The following is an 18,634-nucleotide window of genomic DNA, read 5'->3' on the forward strand; positions in this document are numbered from 1 at the left end:
CAAAATAAGTGGCTATAAAAGCCCTCCTCTTCGTTTTAGGGTTTTGATCTCTTCGTAGGACGCCGCTCACCGATCTCGGGGGAGAGAGAGAGACGAGAACGCTGCGAAATGGTAAACAAATGCGCGAACTCTAACCCTAATTCCTCCTCCATCATATTCTTTCGAACCTAATCCTAACCCCAAAGGCTCTTTCTCATGGCAGGGTAAAGGCACAGGTAGCTTCGGGAAGCGGAGGAACAAGACCCACACACTCTGCGTGAGGTGTGGCCGCAGGAGCTTCCACCTCCAGAAGAGCACCTGCTCCTCCTGCGGTTATCCCTCTGCTCGCATTCGCAAGTGTAAGCCTCTTATCGGCCTTCTCATCCTTGTTATTCCGTAGTTGGATTCTTGGTCTGCTTAATATTGCAGTCGCTATTCTTCTCCAGTTGTAAGACGTAGGTATTTGGCTTGGTATACTTACTGCTTCTTTCTAAACAATTACGTTATTGTGTATATTGGCCTTTTCTACTAAGTTTAAACTAGATCAGTTGATTTAAACTTAGTTTTTGTCGATGCTAGGAGTCGTTCTCCAATCATATCTGATCATGTTTGTTATTAGAAAACTTACAGCGTAGGATTAAGTAATCTCATATGTAGTTTGTTTTTCTATTTACTATGTCTATTTCATTTGGCTTAAGAATTTTAAGTAGTTTGTCTTTATCTTTGGTTATATGGTTGTTCCCTTCCTTGCTTAATCTGACCGTATTTCCAATTCTTCTTTTTGCGAACCATTCAGTATGATCATGAGGATAATATTGTTTGATACAAGCCTCCTTAGAGGTGGGGGTGCCTATCAATCTATTTCTTAGTATCTTTCTTACTGATTCTTGTGTCGAAGCTAGACCTATTAGTTCCCTCGTTACACTTTATGTACCACGTCTGGCCGAGTTAATTCTACTCTTACTCAATACTCTTTATATTTGCTCATCTATCTAGTGCTGAACTGTCTACAGATTGTAGGTTGAAGCAAATAAGTAAAAGGTGGTATCTTCATGTGTTATTCTTTATCAACAAACTGTCATTTTTGTAGAAAGCATTGTTGTATGTATGACTTTGTATTGCTTACTAGTTCTTTATAGGCCGTCATCCTGGTTAAATTTGTTACAGATAACTGGAGTGTGAAGGCTATCAGAAGGAAGACCACAGGCACTGGAAGGATGAGGTACCTTCGCCATGTACCTCGCAGATTCAAGAGCAACTTCAGAGAAGGTCTGTAATGTTCCTTTTCTTAGTAAATGTTATTGATACAGACAATCATTCCGAATCATTACATCAGAATTTAGTTACTCTTGAGTTCAGTTGTAATGCCTTAAATTTGTTTACCCACAAAATTTGCCTTGCATTTTTTTCCTTGGCTGCTGGAGAAATTTACCTACCTGGTAAATAATCTGCGATTTTCATTTTCATTGTTTCAGGAACGGAGGCTGCTCCAAGGAAGAGAGGAGCTGCTGCTTCTACAAGTTAAAGGATAGCTATTTTAGTAGGAATCAATCTAGCTTGGACCTGGAGCACTTGTTTTGATTGTATTATCTGGATATTAATTTGCTTGAGTTATGTTGAAGCATATTTTGGCTTTTGTCATGTTACAACTTTTAAAGCAGTACTTGAATTGATCTGAGTTTTCTATGCAACATTCCTTGTTACTCTGTTTCTATGCTTGCATTTCCTCCTCTTAATTTTTGTGCATTATATAGGGCTATTTGGCATGATGTTTATAAAGATGATGTACTAACACATTTTAAGTACAATATTTTTATAATAAATCCTCTTATATTGTCTCATGTATTATTCAAACTAATATACTGTATTTTGATTTTTCTTTGGGGTAGATTAGTTTTTTGTATATAGAAATACATGTGTATTAAGAAATGTATATATATTTTTCTATATATTGTATCTAGATAAACAAATGGCTTGTTTGTTTGCTTCATTGTATTTCATAACGATGTTTAGTTAGGTATTTTATAACGAGATATTTAGTTAACAGATGTTTAATTAGAGGATAATAGAAGAGAGAAGATCAAACATGAGTTAGAGTTAGAATAGAGAGTAGAGGGATGGGTTAGGATTGGGCTAGGATTGTGTTTGGATTGAAATGAGATAGACGGAGATTTGGGTTTGGGTAAGGTTGGGTTGGGTTGGGTTGGGTTGGTTTGGATTAAAATGAGAGAAAGATAAGTGATGAGGAGCCACTAGATGCAGTCTTGACATCTATTTGATTTAAATAGATGCTAAAGACAGCAGCTTGGTCTTATTAGTTTTTCAAACTGCTATTTTTCAAATTTGGTATACTAAATTAAATAATGATTTTTGGATTAGTTAATGTATTTTTTAGTACAGCATTTTAAAAAGCTCTCAATCAAATGCATTAGTTAGAATGGATATTAAAATACAGTTCTCTACCTTCAAATTTGGAGGAAAAGAAAACCCTACCTCAATGAAAGGGGCTATAACAACTTATCTTTTGTACTTTGGTGAAAATTTTGATAGCTATTTTACGGGGTGTTTCATGTTTGCTTAAAATTATAACTATATTTATATGTTGTTTTTTCATTGTTCCGCTGCCTCTTATTTTCACCTAGTTATCGATGCTACTTTTATGCACGATTTTAAAAGAAAATACTTTAATAAAATGCGATTAAAAGGAAATAAAGCCGTGTACCATTTTCAGATAGTAGTATGCCACTATGTGAGAGAGGGACAAATAAAGGCTATAAATGAAACTTCATGATTTGCAACTCAAAAGCTGGCCTTCAAATGACAAGGGAAGAAGAATGCATAAATGAAACCCACACCAAAAGGATGGCTCCACTTCCTCTTAAAGTATAAGTTGTAACAATACGAGGGAAAGTTCAAATGGAAGTCTTCCAGGGACATAAAAACAACACAAGTGCTTCATAAATCTCAGTAGCTACTGCTCACTGTTCCTCACAAAAATAACACTTCGGATGCGGCTAATGGTAATGGGTGTAGAGTCTCTGTTGACATATCATTGCAACTTAATTTCCTAGTATGCCCCTTTCTTGCCTCGGAGCTCGCTGGTAAAAACCATTTCCCCTTGCCCGGCTGTTATACTCCCTGTCGGTGTCTCCCCGTCCAAAACTCCGACCACCAAAGCGGCCCCTGGGCACCTCTGACTGATATCCACCCCTTCCTCTGCCCCTTCCTGCGCACAGAAGGGAACATGAACAATTAAATCAAGATTATTGTCCTAAACATGACTACAGATAAAGTCAAATGACAAGAAGAAATATCCAGTATTACTACAAGGTTGTGCTGATGCATGCTTTATTAAGTAATAAAATATTCACAATTATGCTTTTGGTTTCGTATTTCATGCTTTACAAGAAAAATTAACTGATTAGTACTTGACCAACAAATTGAATAGATTGAATCTATTCATCCTGGCACATTCATAGAAAAGATAAAGAGAAGACCAGTCATATAGGTAAACCAAAGAGTTGCTATGCTTATTAAGAATCATAGCCAAACATAAGATATGAGAAGATTTTAAAGATACTAGGATAAATAATACAGAGAGCGTTCTATCCTATCAAATAACAACTTTGTTTCCACATTTATTGATGAATTGATTCTGAGAACTCAAAGAATGTACAAGTAGTAAGGTGTAATAAATAACTCACTTCCTCCTCGGTATGCTCCACTATTAGGTCTCCGCTCTTCAACATATATTTGCCACCCATTTATTTGTAATGGTGATGCCTGCATGACAAACAAGGGATAAGCAGGGAAGCAACGATATCATTATATTGATAGAACATAGAATCACCATGAGAACATCAGTAACAAGTTAATACTTGAACTATTTTGATGCGATCAAATACCAATTCACTATTTCAAAACCATTACATGAAGATTAAGTGCCACAAATATATAACTACCTTTAGTGCATTCTTAACTCCAATAGCATCCTCAAATTCGACGAAGGCATAGTAACCACCAGAATCCTGCACATTCATATAATGCAAAATTGTATTAGACATTAGATTTCCTTCCAGCATGACGGTAAAATAAATGGGCTACATCTGGACCTTGCGGCTTCTGATGGCAACACCATCAGGTCTGATTCTACCAAAGTTCTTGAACTCATTTTCCAGATCAGATTCCGAGACAGAAGAGGGTACATTTCCCACATAAACTGATTTACTCTCAACTAAACAAAACAACATCAAATTTTCAGTACTTGATAAAAGCACAAACAAATAATCAGACTGCAGATTCTATATAAGCATTGAAGAACTTAACCATCATCTTCTAGTGTTGCAATGTCCTCCACTGCCTCATATGTGGACTTCTCTAGTCCAATCAGTACCGTGGTCTGCTGGGGTACTGACGGTGGCACTTGATATAAATCAAAAGTTGCAGGTGGCTGAGATACGGTTTGAGATCCTTTTGCAGTCCGCAGCTGCAATATTCATATTATCAGAAACAGCACAGAAATGGAAGCAGACGAAACTGCTGAAGCAACACCACTTAATTGGGAACGAAAGCTGTTATTTTTATTTACAAACAGATATAAGTATGCATCATAGGAAATTATTTGGTTGTAAGAAGTGATAAGTACGATGGAAGCATAGGTTTGCTTTAATGGTTCTCCCATAGGTTCCCCTGCAGGTACAGGAGATGGGTCCCGTGCTGTGATTGTCAGATTAGCAAATGAAGGAACAGCCTCCTCGGCAGGAGATTCATCTATCAAGTCATCAGGTTCAGAGACATGCTGTTGCAGCTCAGGGAAGTTGTACTCAGCATCTGCCTCATTTTCTTCCGCCTGCACTGGATGTGCCAGTTCTTCGGTCTGTATTTCTCCTCCATGAGAGTAAACAGAAGCTGCCAACACAATTTCTTTTTACTAATCAACATATTGACAATAAAATGAATGTTAAGGTCAATTTTTTGCAGCAGTATGATAAAGAAACTTTGTCTACTTTCCCCAAATTTTCTGATGATTAATATCACTAAAAAGTATAAGCTGTATAATTAATTTCACATTAGAGAACATACATTTCACTTATTCTCAGTAGCAAATTATCAAAAGATAAACATTAGAGCCATAAGAATATTTATCTTCTCTGATGAGTAATGTCAAGTTTTAACAATAGTATTGAATCTACCTGCCTCAGGAATTGTATTGGATGTACTTAAATTGTTTTCAAAACTTTCATGAGTTGGTACGGCTGGTTGATGAATTTGATCCTCGTCAAGGAAGTGAAAGAAGTCGCTTAGAACAAAATATCCTTTCTCCTGAGGAGCAAGGAAAAATGTCTGAAAAAATTTCCTTCTAGCATTATACTCTCTAGTCTGCAGAACACCAGAAACCATCACTAAGACGCCATCACCCCATGAACTCAGAAAATTAGCTGTTTTGATTTCGATCCGGGCAAAATTAAGGGCCATTATAAGAGAATGGATTTGCTGCAAAAGACAAAATCAAATGTTATCATTGATGGTAAATACTTCTAAAGGAGAAAGTATATGTGAACTAATGCAAGTGAGCACAAACAGTTGCAAACCAATAAATGTAAAAAGAAGTTCAAATCTAAAGCTAAAATATAGTACAAAGAAATGAACAGAAAAATAACATGGTGCAGATATACATAATACTATGGCGTACTAATAAGGGTGAAAACGGGTCGGATTAACTCCGACCCGACCCGCTATCCGACCCGACTCGGATCGGATTCGGATAAAAAATTTCTATCCGATTCGGATATGGATAGAAATTTTGAAAAAAATTCGGATACGGATCGGATATATTTTTTAAATTCGGATACGGATATCGAATATCTGTTTACCCGCATATTTTTTTAAATAATTTACAGTTTTTAGTTTGCTTATTTAAATAGTAAATATTAATATTGTTACTAATAATACTTTATATATTATTTATAGAGATTAATTTCTCTAATTTTATATATTTGACATACAAAAAAATTATTTGTTGTAAAACTCTTAATAATTTTGCGTTAATTATATATAAATAAAATATTATAATTATTTTAAATTCAATTAATATCCGTTTAAGATCCGATCTTTTATCCGAAAATTATCCATATCCGTTTAGTTAGGATATGGTTTTAAATTTTACTATCCGTCCAATATCCGTATCCGAATCCGTATCCGGACTAAAAATATGGATCCGGATATGGATTGACCACTATCCAATCCGTATCCGATCCGTTTTCACCCCTACATACTAACCTAGTGAAAAACAGAAAAGCTCAAAATTGCACAACCTACAACTTATATATGCAACTCATTTAGGATGGTCCAAACACGATAATTTTGAAAGCAGATGGAATCAAGCAACACAATAACTTAAATATTACTGAAGTTAAGAAAATCAAGAGGCTGTCACTAAAGCTAGAAAGAATTGCATGAGTTCTCTGTGAATCGTTTAGCTGCTAAAATAACAGAATAGTTTGAGAGAAAAAAATTCATAGCTGTCTCAAACTATATAGATGGAGTAGCTTAACCAAATACCTGCAGCCTTTTTGTCAAAAATAAAAATTAAAAAAATGAACAGTTTACGTGGAAGTAATGTATCGCTTTGTGATTAGCAAGTGACGATGAAAATGCTTAAACTCATATTAATATAATAAAGTTGTTAAATTAAGCTAAGCACAAAAACATGCACCTATCTAGGATTTTGGATGTTGCCAAATTGTTTGTGCCTTGAATACATGCAATATGGTAAAGTTAGATTTTACATTCGAATTACCATAAAGACTGCTTGAAGGATGTGCTTTTTCATGCATTATTCCTTTATTTACTGCTATTTCTTTAAGGCATAGTTTTATAATGGGTTTCTGTTACTGATTAATGCACAGAAATGGCAGTATCAATTAGACTAGAAATAACTATTCCAGAATTTGCACAAAAATACGTAGTGAGAAATAATAATCAGCACACCTAAAGACATATATTACGACCAATGTGATGCATATTTCTCATTTATGCAACACTAATTCAGGATCCCATATGAAAAAGAAAAATACTTCAGTAAGCTAACTAAGATATATGGGGTAGAAAAATTTTACCACCATCCCAGTAGCCGTCTCAGTGGCATCACCGTCAATGCGCATCATAGTGCTCGCATCATTGTAGAACTGATGCACGAGACCTGGCTGCTGCTGCAGGGTATTATAGTATTGCCCCACGAAGAAGGTCCCAACCTACACCATCGAAAGGTAAGCAATAAATCTTCAACAACAGCAAAAAAAAAAGGTTCCTTTCATCAATATACTCGTTTCGATTTACCTGAACAGCACTGACTTGACCGGGAAACATAGCCGCCATTTATATGCCCTAGACGAGCATAAAGAGATGCAAATATCTAAAAGAAACACTAACCCTAGAGCTCCCCCGTTGAAAGCCCTAGATCCGAACCAAAGAGAAGAACAACGCGATCGATGTATCCGAACGAGATCCGCGAATCGCCACTCGGTGGATTCGAAGCAAAGCGATACAGGGATGAGAGAGATGGATCTCTCTTTTCTCTTTTCTTTTTTTTTTTTTTTTTTTTTTTGCCCTCTTTCGCTCTTCTCCGCTGCTATCTCCCCTTTCTTCTTCCCTCTCTCTCTCTCTCTCTCTCTCTCTCTCTAGAGAACAACGCGTTTTAAAAAGCGCCCGCGGCTAACTTGCGCACGAGGGGGAAAGAGGGAAAAGAGGGAGCAGAGAGGGCAGTCTCTCCGTACTCGCGATTCGCGGCTTAGTGGTGGCGCAACGTGGCGTGAGATATCTGATAACCCTCGTCGTCGCGTCCGGGACACCCGAGATGGTGAAATCTGCGCCGTCGATTCTAGTGGTGGTACAGGTGTCGCCTTCACTGGAGTCTGATCATTCGGAGGACATTAGTTTTCTATAATAAAGAAAATTACACCCTATATTTTGACAATCTTACAGATAACGCCTTCTATGTTTATCATTTACATAAAGCAGCCCATACTTGAATAATGAAAAGAAGGGGTTTTATTTGTAATGTTTTCAAAGTATAGGGTGTGATTTGTAGTTTTACAGTAATAAGAAAAATTACACCACACCCTGTCTTTATATAATTTATGATTCACAGCCTGTACTTATTGGTTCACCTTAAACTAAGTCTAATACCAGCATAATTATTCTAAATTTGTATATTTGAATATTAATATAGTGTGTAATAATTATAGGTATATTTAATTACGATTAACACTCCTAAATTATACTCGGTTTTCACGAAGACCTCTTAATTTTTATAGGTTACAATGTCACTCCTAAAATTTGAGAAAATTTTAATGTAACACTTCTATTAGTCTACCATTAGAAAATTAGGTTAGCTTATGTGGCAGTTAATTAATCCTAAAATAATATAAATACTCTCATAAAATCTTTAATTAAATTAAGATAAATAAATAAATATATATATATATATTATTAAATTTAACTCATTATAAAAAAAATCATCTTCATTCCCCATGTAGCCTCGTCGACTTCTCCCCTTCACCATCACTAATCGCTCCTTCATTGTCGCCAACTGCCTTTTCACCAGCGCCAATCACCGACATTGCCTCCCCATTGTCGGCTTGCGACGGCCAAGCATCAGTTGGCCAACTTCTTGATCAACCATTTGTGCAGGTATGCCAGCGAGGAGCCAAGCAACCTTGGCAATGGGAGCAAGCAAGGTTGCATTGTTTAGCCTTTGTCTTCTTCATCAATCGCTTGTGCATGTGCGCCAACAAGGAGTCGAGCAGCCTCGGCAATGGCGGAGAGCAAGGTCGTGCTCTCCAGCCTTGTCCAAACTTCCACGAGCTCGACAGCATTGTCCCGCGTACTCCGATAAGGTGATCGACATCGATGGATGCGAATTTTGTTGACTTATTAGGGGTATAATCGGTCATCACACGTTTTTCATCATCGTCGTTGCCTATTTCACTTTGTCCGAAAGTTTAAAGATGACATTGCAATCTAAAAAAGTTTAGAAATTATAAAAATCAGGTATACTTTAGGAGATGTTAGAGTAATTAACCCTTATAGGTAATGTGAGGTAGAGTTAAAATAATAATTTAACATACGACTAAAATGCAGTTACTCGGTCAAAATTGTGTATAAATTATGTAATAGTTATAGCACTATAATCGTTGAATAATTGAACATACTTATTATTGGTAAATCAAGTGCAACAATTAGGGAATATTTTTTGTTTGTTTGTGTTATGCATGGATCCAATCTACAATATAAGAATAGGAATGATGCAAAGCAAGCGTAACGTTAGAATCCAAAGCAGAAGCATGCCAAATAAAACCAAATATAAATCTTTATTGCATTATAAAGTTTCATTAGGCCTAGAATGAGATGAAAAGTATATGATTCCCATCGATCATTTCAAAGACAAAAAGGTTGCACTCAAAAGAGGTGGATTATTTTGTCATGTATCGAGAAGAGATCTACGTTGAAAATGAATGCCATAGATTATTTAGCAAATACGTGGTAACAATGTAAAGGAATAGTTTTATTTAAACATCTAAATAAAAAACATCATTGAAAAAAATAAAAAAAATTATTATGCTTCACAAAAGCGGGGATAGCTCAGTTGGGAGAGCGTCAGACTGAAGATCTGAAGGTCGCGTGTTCGATCCACGCTCACCGCAACGTTGTTTTATTTTATTTTATTTTTTGGTCCTCGGCGTGAAGGACAGCTTCTGAGGGCGGCGGCTGTGGTGTCTCGAGTGGCCGCGTCGGAAATCCAGACTTCGATCCATGGGGAACTTTAGGGTAAGAATCCTCTTTTACTCCTCTTCCTTTCGATATGTTTGTATGTTCTAAAAAGATTTCCGAGCTCAGATTTTCTAAGTAGTGTTGTAATATTACTTTGATGTTGCAATGTATGAGTGGAGTAGGAATAGCTAGCGATCCCATCTATCGAATTGCGTAAATGGTTGCTCATTTGATCTTATTTACTGGGATTTATTTCTAGATTTACGTTGTATTGATGCCCTGATAGTGTTTGCGTGTTGATCCGTTATTGTGATTATGGATTTGGTAAGCCTGTCTTCCACCTTTCAGTTGTAATGCTACTTCGTTTTAGTAATTTCAGCTGTTTGATGTATGTTTATATATTGTTAGGTATTTCTTGAGGAAATTAAAGAAGGTGAAAACGAGTACTGGCCCACTGATTGCCATCAATGAGGTTCCTCTCTTCTTCATTGCTTTTTAAAAATTACTAATGAAATGTTTCATAGTTATTTTGTAGTCTGTTATATCTCTATCCATGATTTTCAAAAGTTACAAACAGTGCAATCCATCATATATGTGTGTAATCTGATCGGAATCGATCATCTGGTTTATAAAAACCAATATCCAAATCGATCATCTAGCAGCATTTGATTCTGGTTGGAAACATATCGATCGGATCCATAGTTTTATACAATATAAAATCATAACTATAGTTTTTCTTTTATATAAAAAAAAATTGCTGCTAGAAGGAAGAGATTTGGTTTGCTTAGTTCGAGGTTTTTCCTTTATGTTATAATTGTCAAGATCAAAACTATTCGAAACTGAAACTGGAACTTTCAAGCTACGGAAAATTATTTGCCAGCGTTTATTAGTTGCATGCTGGCCATAGTTATGATACAATATAAATTCCCTGTTCAGATACGGTGCTTCTTTGATGAACCTCCCTGAATACTCCCTTGAAGGGGAAATCAATATCAATCAAATTATGGGTCAATAGTTATCATAGTTGATTAGTTGCTGCTTATGATCTGCTTACTGAATCTTTTTCAGGTCACATTTACCTCTTCTGTATGAGATGCAACTCTTGAGAAACAGATAGATGGGGCTCATCTTTAATATTTTAGATGAATTTTATGGTCTTCGCGTTAAGATAGGCAACTCCTGCATGTAAATAGTTTCACCTTTTCTTTTGGATAGCTTTCTTTCTTTCTTTCTTTCTTTCTTCCTCATTTTGGAATGACTAGAGGATATGTGCTAATGGAAATAATTGGGCCAGGGTTGCATTATCTATTATTGCACAATCAATGATGGTGGTGGTACAGACTTCTTGCTGTATAGCCATTGGTCTGGTTTGTGAAATTTTATGACATTGTTTCTCTCCTGGATCTGTTTCTTAATGCCAATGTCAATAAACTAATCCAGACATGCCTCATGCAATTTGGCGCAGATTTTTTAGAAGAATCCGACAAAGATCAAGAACTAAGGCATCTGGCATAGGTACCAGAGCAGGACCCGGGCGTCTGGTAGGGAAGAAGTTCTTCACGTGTAAAGAAATTCATGATCTTCGGTTACCACAACACGTACAAAGGAGTTCAAAGACACCGCCAAAAAATTGCGGCGAGGATTATAACGAGATGGCATCCCATCACAGTGTCGGATTTCTGGGCATCCATATCATTAAGACTGCCACGGTCCCTGCAAAGCTCTTCATGTGGAAGATTGCTGAATTCACTCTGTTTCTGAGTTTAGACACCAGATTTGTTTCCTCCTAGGAATTTTTATGATGTGATTTGTGTTCGACTTAGATTTGATGATGCAACTTTTGTTACAAAATCTCTTCGGCTTTATTACCGGTTTAAATAATAGTGTATCCTTTCTGATTTCTAGTGCTGAAAGGCCTGTGAGTGGGCACATAGAACAGCTTGTATCAATTATGGATCAACGTAGCTTGTTTTGTTTCTCACAAGACTGCGTGCAAAAATTATAAGCTCATCTTTTTCTACAGGATAATTCTTTTCTTTGGTCGGTGCTACAAAAGGGATCATTCTCTGTGATCATGAATCTATTCCAAAGTTAATTTGTAAAACAGAGTACCGGAAAGTAGCAGAAAATATCTGAAAATGTAATAATTTAATTGATGGCAACAATTAAACAATTGTAAATATCTATATCTAAATCTAAATCTAAATCTAAATCTAATGCTAATCTTTTTTTTTCTTTCTCATCTTTCTCTTTCGGTCTTTAGACTTAATTTCACTTTATCTTCTATAGTTTTATTAGTATCACTCAACCCCCTTATAATTATATTTAAACTGAAACATTATTATTTTTCATTATATTTAACTAATTTATGTGTCAAATTCGAAGATATTTGTTAGAAATATAATTATAAATAATTAGATAAATTTGAAAGCTTATTTAAATCTATGCAACTTTACATCTAACTATGTATTTTAAAATTCGACATATAAATGAATTAAAACAAATAATTTTAATATAATAAGAGTAAAATTCCGCAAGTAAATTTAGGCCTAGAAGACGCTAGAGCCAGTTGAAATGTAGCTTCGCCTGCAACATCGTCATACTACTTAAAGTGCATTCGGGATAAGTGGAGCCCTTCGGGCCACCTCTTCCTCACCATTCGTCGAGGGGGATGGATGTCGCGGCTTCTTCCTTCGCCTCTCCTCCTCTCCTCCTCGTCTCCGCCTCTTCCAGGACCAACGACACCCAAACAAGCCGATTCCTCCTCGCTCGGAGGCTTCCTTGCAATCCTCAGGTAGGAGTAATCTCTCAGATTTTGAATGCGATCCCTTCTTTCTTCTTTGCTCCTCTTTTGATTGGAATTGGCAACGAATTCAACCATTAATTTATGCCTAGAGTTGGTAAAAGTGTTTTTGTTTGCTGATGGAAGAATTTGATACGGTGAAAGATAGGGTTGGTTCATTGCGTGATTATTGTCTTTGAAAGAGTTATTTGGAATTTATGGGACTGTACACTGGTAGTCATGAATGAATCGTGGAATGCACGATTGAGGAAATGTTGACTGATTGGATGATACTGTTGAAGAGAAAACGTTGCGTAATTTCAACTTTATTTTCTTCAATAATCTCCATAATCACGATTTCTAGATGTTTGTATGTGATCTTTGGAATCGACACACTGTGCGAATATTTAGTCTCTTGCTTCTTTGTTGGCGTCACCTATCTAATTGGACGATGATGAATTTTACAGAAATCTCAGTTCTCCAGCATAATTATAGGACACGTCGGTCCTCCTCTAAGATGTTTGGCTTGCAACTCTACCAGAAGAACAGGGCTCTACGAAGTAGTGAAGAGTGTTGACGATGCTTTAGGATGTAGCTCCACTTTTCAGATATTGCGAGGACTGAAGAGTATTTCTTCTAAGTATATTGCTTTATTTATAAGCTTTGGCAGTTGTTTGGGACGTGGTAACAGGATTCACAGAATAACCAGTTGGCAAGAGAAATTCAAGCACAAAATTTCCATTATATCCATTCACATGGTAGTGGGCATGATGCTTGTATTAGCAGTGTCTGTTAGTATCAATAAGACACCGTCATGTAAGTTTACCTACATTGCAACTATCTCCTTTTGAATTTTCTGCTCAAAGAACAATGTTTCATAGCTTTACATATTTAGCTGTGTGTTGTTTGATATTCAAACAGGGGCGCTTACAGAGGAAAATCTACTTTTCTTGGAGGCATGGAGGACAGTCGATCGTGCATATTTTGATAAAACCTTCAATGGCCAAAGTTGGTTTAGGTTTAGAGAAACTGCACTGCGAAATGAACCAATGAATACACGGGAGGAAACATGTATTATCTCATCCTTTTCTATTTTTATGCATTGGCATGTATCTTTTAGTTGATCAATTAACTAACAGAGAAAAATTCAATAAATTAGTTGACATAGGTGCCTGCTGTTAGTCTTTTAAGATGGTCTACTTGGTATTATTTTTGCCACCTCATGCCAAAAAAATATTTTACATCATACATCTCACTCTTGAGGTATATTCTGTAAATGAGTAAATCATGAATAGGTCTTTTAGCTTTTATGAAAGAAAGTCAATGCAAACTTGCAAAGTTACCTAGTCTTTGTGCTCGAGAGAATCCGTAAAAAAAGATCTCTAGCAACACCTTCTGACAGCGCTTCTCATTTTGTAATGCATATACTGATAGTACTGTGACTACTGTCATAACTGCTTTCTTTTATGAATTAAGATCTGTAGTGATGATTAAGAAGTTGCAAGTTTGCAACAAGGAAATTTCTGTTTGTTAGAATGCTGTATATCTGTAATAATTTTACTTTCTGTGGTTTGTGCTAAACTGTTGCAATTACCTTTCAGATGCGGCTATAAGAAAAATGCTTTCTACCCTTGATGATCCTTTCACTCGATTTCTAGAACCTGAGAAATTCAAGAGCTTGCGGGTATGACTCTCATTTTTCTCTTAAGTATTAGTCATATACATAAATGCGATGATATGAAGCTACATCTGACTCGTCATTATCCTGTTTGAAGGCAGTCTGGCACTCAAGGCGCCCTTACAGGCGTAGGCTTGTCAATTGGCTACCCTACAGTGCTTAATGGATCACCCACTGGCCTTGCTGTTATGGCATCAACACCAGGAGGTCCTGCTAACAAGGCTGGCATAAGTCCTGGAGATATTATTTTGGCAATTAATGATATTAGTACAGAGGACATGGATATATATGATGCGGCAGAACGTTTACAGTAAAGACATACACTTGCAAATTTTCTTTTTATTATTTCTTACAGTTTAGTTTCAAATATTTCGTCCTTATAATATACCTCAGGTCTCGTATTTATGTGAGGGGTATGCTGTTTATGCAAGTTGTTGTTAACTCTACAGCCAAGCTATTTGTGGGTTATAAGTTGTTTCTAAGTTTGGAACTAGATTTTGTATTCCTAATTTTCTAGATTTCAAGATATTATTCCATTGAGTATTGATAATTCATATAAAACTAGAATTGTGTTAAATTTCAGTTTATCTAGGCCAAATAAATTTATTATCTGTAGTTAAGAAGTCTTTCATATAAAAAATAAGTCCCTCCAGGGAAAGGAATAGCATAGATGTTTTTTATCCAGATGGAAAAGTTAAGAAATAAAATTATTTTAAAAGAACAATTTTGTTTTTCATTTTCAGTTCTAACTGTAGTACATTACGAAACATAAACAGGACTGGAGCTTTAACAATTATGTGTTATTAAGCTATCAGCAAATAATACTTTCTTTTGATAATTCTCTTTGTTGATTTGTAGGCAGATTTGTTACTTTATCTGATTGTTCCTTTGATTCCGAGCTCCTGCAGGGGTACTGAAGGAAGTTCTGTGGATTTAGTCATTCGCAGTGGATCTGACATTAGACATGTTCTTCTGAAGTAAGCTATTTTCCATTATCTTTTGATGCTTGTGTGAATATTTGTTCCAGCACCCTAATCTGCTCTCCTGCAGGACTTTGAATATTTTTTTAATCTATGATATTCTTGTGGTAAATGCTTTATATGTGAATCTGATGCTAGGAGAGAAAAAGTTACATTAAACCCAGTGAAGACAAGGTTATGTGAGATTACACGCTCTGAAACGGATAGCTCGAGAATTGGCTACATCAAATTAACATCATTTAATCAAAATGCCTCAGGTACTAGTTTTATATTTGACAATCTCATGTTATGGTACTAGCATACCAAATTGGCCTAGTATAGCAGAAACTGCTATCAGGGGTGGCTGATAGATCATAGTTAGCAACTAGTTTCAGAATTTTTATTTCTGAGTTTCTCCTCTTCGCCTTTTTTTGGTCCTTGTAGGAGCTGTTAAGGATGCCATTGAAACATTAAGAAACAACAATGTGAAGGCCTTTGTTTTGGATCTGCGGAATAACAGGTGACCAATTTTTGTAGGAGCATCTTTTCTAAACTTGGATAGTTGGATGAACTAAGATCTTGATAAAATGACATATTGCAGTGGTGGACTTTTTCCTGAAGGAATTGAAATTGCAAAATTTTGGTAAGCTACTTCACAGAGCTTACTTATCTGCAGAAGTCATGCTACTACATGAGTTAGTTCATCTGTTTCTTTTGCTATATACAGTACTGCATATTATCTTATTCCTACAATGCTGGAAAGATCATTCATGAAAATATTAGTAGGGCTCTGAAGAAAGCAGCAGGAAGATGCATATTGGTTATTCCCAATAGTTCTTGTTGCTCTTGTAATAAACTATGGGGTGCTCTCTTTTTTCCACAAATGGGTTCTTCAAGCTGCAGAACCATATTCTTCAACTACATATTTTGTGCATTTGTATTGCATACAGGATACAGCTAACCAAGTTATTTTATATATAGATTAGGTATAAGAACAAAATGCTAAAGTTGTAGTTGTGTGTTTCTTCATTAATGTTTTTAGCCTTGTAACTCTTGTTAAGCTGGCTTGTATGTAAAGCCATATTTTGCAATTGCCTGAATGTTGGATACAAACTTTTGGGGCCAAAAAAAAAATCATTTCCAGATTCCTCCTCATTTTAGACACATCCAAATGCTTTGTGATTCTTGAATACAAGCGTTCTATAAAGCCTTGTTGGACATAAGTAGTTCATGTACAACAGTCTTGATTCAGGTCTATCTGCTTTAAGGTTTGAGCAATGAAGCAAACAATTATACAGATAGCGGCATGCTGAGTTGCTACTATAAGCTCTTCTTTTGTTAAAACTGCAACCTTATTATGTTGCAAACTAATTAATACTATTATCTTGCTGATTAGGTTGGACAAAGGAGTTATTGTTTATATATGTGATAGCCGTGGGGTTCGTGACATATACGAGGCAGATGGAATCAATTCTATTGCACCATCAGAACCTTTAGTAGTCCTGGTATGATCTCTTCAAAGAAGCACTTGAACCATCAAAACTTTGATACGGCAGTACAGCACACCCCCTTGTGCTATCACCTGATTATCATTGTATTTTGTGGAGCACCACATAATCTGATACATGATATGCTACATTTATCTTGAAATATATTTTAGGTAAATCGAGGAACGGCAAGTGCAAGTGAGATACTAGCTGGAGCACTAAAGGACAACAAAAGAGCAGTGTTATATGGGGAGCCAACATATGGCAAAGGGTTTGCCGATGCTTTACTGTCTTTATTTTCCTTTCTCCTTTTATTTCCCCATTATAAGACTTGAATTTGTAACTTGCACTATTTTCATGGACAGGAAGATCCAGTCAGTCTTTGAGCTCTCTGATGGATCTGGTTTAGCCGTTACAGTGGCTCGGTATGAAACACCTGCCCATACCGATATAAACAAGGTTAGTAGCATTGTGTCAGATGAACATAATATTCTAATACCATGAAATATAACACGGCAAATACTGTCATCATCAAAACTTGATCTCACCATGTGGAATTGGCTAGAGCAAGGAATGTCAAGCCTAAACAAATTTTTGGGCTCAAATTGTATTTCGAGCTAAGCTTAAGATGAAGCCAGCTCACTTAGGCTAAGCTAAGAAAATAATATTATATATAGTATGTATAAGTATATTTATAATTATTAGATTTTTAATCTAATGGCTTATTTTGAGGCTTGACGGCTTGGACTTAGGTTCGATCGATTTGGCTTGAAAAATAGGCTCGGCTTGGCTCATCTTGAAAATAACTTAATTTCAGGCATGGGCTCGATCCGGCTTGGAGTCTCGGACTAGCTCGGCTTGATAATATATTCGATTCAAGCTCGAGTCTGGTTTGGCTCTACTCTGGCTCTACTCGACTTGAGCTGAGTTGAGCCAAAATAAAAAATTAGATCCAAAGTTAATTTCGAAGTGGAGAATGCTTCTTTGAAGCGTAATTTCTTTGACTGGCTGGGTTATCGTTTCCTACAAGCTGGTCAAAATATATGGCTGAAGTTATACCATGCATTAGAGGCCACATATTAGCTGAGAGGAGCAGACTCTAGAGATTCTATAAATGGTGAGACTTTGGAGAAAAAGAGAAAGAGAAGTACGGTAACTGTTGATGCCAACTCATGTTCACCTCTGAGTCATGAATAAGCCAATAAATCTGATAAGATAAATAAGAGGGAATTTCAAATTGTCTTTTAATTTGTTCTTGTTCATGATCTTTGACTAGGTTGGAATAATCCCGGACCATCCACTTCCAACATCATTTCCAATGGATGAAGATGGGTTTTGTAGCTGCCTCAAGGATCCAGCATCTCCTTGCAATCTTAGTACAGCTCAACTATTTTCAAGATGACCCATCTTAAAGAATTGGCAACTATATTTTAATTTATTTATAGTTTTGATCAGTTGCAATATTTCCCATTCTACATTCGTAATCTTTGTGACAACTTTTTCCATTATTCTCCTGAATATTGATTGTTTAAGGAAGACTTCCTGTCAGATGTGGCAAGTTTTCCTGTATTTTTATTTCTGCAATCAATTTTCCTGACGTGCATTGTTGCTGGAAAATGAAGCTGATTAAGTTGTATATATGAATCAGATTGGATTATTAATCTATTCTTAGACCAGATGCACTGGGATGAGTTTTAAATATTAAACACAAAGAATCAAATAGAATTTCTCTCTCTCTCTCTCTCTCTCTCTCTCTCTCTCGGTGGAAAGAGAGCTTCTCTTTTGACATCTGAAGTAGCTTTTTTATTAAAGAACATCTGAAGTAGCTATTGTTTCTTGTTTCTCTCTTTTTTTTTTCTTGAAAAATCTTGCCATGTAATATTAATAATAAAACCAAGAAAGGAAGACGTCTGGTATGAGTTTCTTTTTTTGAATTTTTGAAAAAGTTATGTATGAGTTAAGTCTTGTAAATTAATTT

The 18,634-nt window shown here is 36.0% G+C and overlaps 3 protein-coding genes, 1 long non-coding RNA gene and 1 other non-coding gene across 9 annotated transcripts; 4 read left to right on the plus strand and 1 right to left on the minus strand.

Moving 5' to 3' along the window:
* Window positions 1-9: 9 nt before the first annotated feature.
* On the plus strand, window positions 10-1,670 carry LOC140800828 (large ribosomal subunit protein eL37x-like). The gene is made up of 4 exons (XM_073155711.1): window positions 10-111; window positions 203-338; window positions 1,147-1,248; window positions 1,455-1,670. Exons 1-4 carry the CDS (start codon window positions 109-111, stop codon window positions 1,502-1,504), a joined length of 291 nt encoding a protein of 96 aa, XP_073011812.1. The 5' UTR covers window positions 10-108; the 3' UTR covers window positions 1,505-1,670.
* A 1,148-nt stretch (window positions 1,671-2,818) lies between these two features.
* Window positions 2,819-7,774, minus strand: LOC140801005 (nuclear transport factor 2-like). Its single transcript, XM_073155984.1, has 9 exons — window positions 7,318-7,774; window positions 7,098-7,232; window positions 5,172-5,472; window positions 4,625-4,887; window positions 4,306-4,465; window positions 4,092-4,213; window positions 3,942-4,007; window positions 3,684-3,762; window positions 2,819-3,205 (listed from the first exon to the last, which is right to left on the minus strand). The coding sequence occupies exons 1-9, from the start codon at window positions 7,354-7,356 to the stop codon at window positions 3,039-3,041; spliced, it is 1,332 nt and encodes a 443-aa protein (XP_073012085.1). The 5' UTR covers window positions 7,357-7,774; the 3' UTR covers window positions 2,819-3,038.
* Window positions 7,775-9,610: 1,836 nt separating this feature from the next.
* Window positions 9,611-9,683, plus strand: TRNAF-GAA (transfer RNA phenylalanine (anticodon GAA)). Its single transcript has one exon. It is a non-coding gene; the product is annotated as a tRNA-Phe (tRNA).
* On the plus strand, window positions 9,642-11,734 carry LOC140801154 (uncharacterized). Of its 5 annotated transcripts, XR_012111384.1 has the most exons (6): window positions 9,642-9,807; window positions 10,010-10,074; window positions 10,159-10,222; window positions 10,819-10,935; window positions 11,045-11,117; window positions 11,216-11,734. It is a non-coding gene; the product is annotated as an uncharacterized lncRNA (long non-coding RNA). The 5 variants fall into 5 exon arrangements; XR_012111383.1 differs by lacking the exon at window positions 10,010-10,074; XR_012111387.1 differs by lacking the exon at window positions 10,010-10,074 and having other exon boundaries at window positions 11,045-11,112.
* A 606-nt stretch (window positions 11,735-12,340) lies between these two features.
* On the plus strand, window positions 12,341-18,381 carry LOC140801311 (carboxyl-terminal-processing peptidase 2, chloroplastic). The gene is made up of 13 exons (XM_073156342.1): window positions 12,341-12,544; window positions 13,000-13,348; window positions 13,454-13,603; window positions 14,134-14,216; window positions 14,312-14,520; window positions 15,119-15,187; window positions 15,329-15,447; window positions 15,614-15,689; window positions 15,771-15,812; window positions 16,566-16,674; window positions 16,830-16,927; window positions 17,022-17,115; window positions 17,933-18,381. Exons 1-13 carry the CDS (start codon window positions 12,422-12,424, stop codon window positions 18,056-18,058), a joined length of 1,647 nt encoding a protein of 548 aa, XP_073012443.1. The 5' UTR covers window positions 12,341-12,421; the 3' UTR covers window positions 18,059-18,381.
* Window positions 18,382-18,634: the final 253 nt, after the last annotated feature.

Source organism: Typha latifolia, chromosome 14 (genome assembly GCF_019914945.1).
Source record: "Typha latifolia isolate L0001 chromosome 14, TyphaL0001v2, whole genome shotgun sequence".
Lineage (NCBI taxonomy): Eukaryota > Viridiplantae > Streptophyta > Magnoliopsida > Poales > Typhaceae > Typha > Typha latifolia.

Bases quoted from the DNA above. Each gene is read 5' to 3' on its own strand.
- LOC140800828 (XM_073155711.1), top strand. The intron at 339-1,146 runs GTAAGCCTCTTA...AATTTGTTACAG, and splicing joins CTCTGCTCGCATTCGCAAGT to ATAACTGGAGTGTGAAGGCT. The intron at 1,249-1,454 runs GTCTGTAATGTT...TCATTGTTTCAG, and splicing joins CAAGAGCAACTTCAGAGAAG to GAACGGAGGCTGCTCCAAGG.
- LOC140801005 (XM_073155984.1), bottom strand. From the start codon at position 7,356: ATGGCGGCTATGTTTCCCGGTCAAGTCAGTGCTGTTCAG. The intron at 4,888-5,171 runs GTAGATTCAATA...TTGTGTTGGCAG, and splicing joins CAATACAATTCCTGAGGCAG to CTTCTGTTTACTCTCATGGA. The intron at 4,466-4,624 runs GTACTTATCACT...TGAATATTGCAG, and splicing joins AGCAAACCTATGCTTCCATC to CTGCGGACTGCAAAAGGATC.
- LOC140801311 (XM_073156342.1), top strand. From the start codon at position 12,422: ATGGATGTCGCGGCTTCTTCCTTCGCCTCTCCTCCTCTCCTCCTCGTC. The intron at 13,604-14,133 runs GTATTATCTCAT...ATTACCTTTCAG, and splicing joins GAATACACGGGAGGAAACAT to ATGCGGCTATAAGAAAAATG. The intron at 16,928-17,021 runs GTTTGCCGATGC...TTTCATGGACAG, and splicing joins GAGCCAACATATGGCAAAGG to GAAGATCCAGTCAGTCTTTG.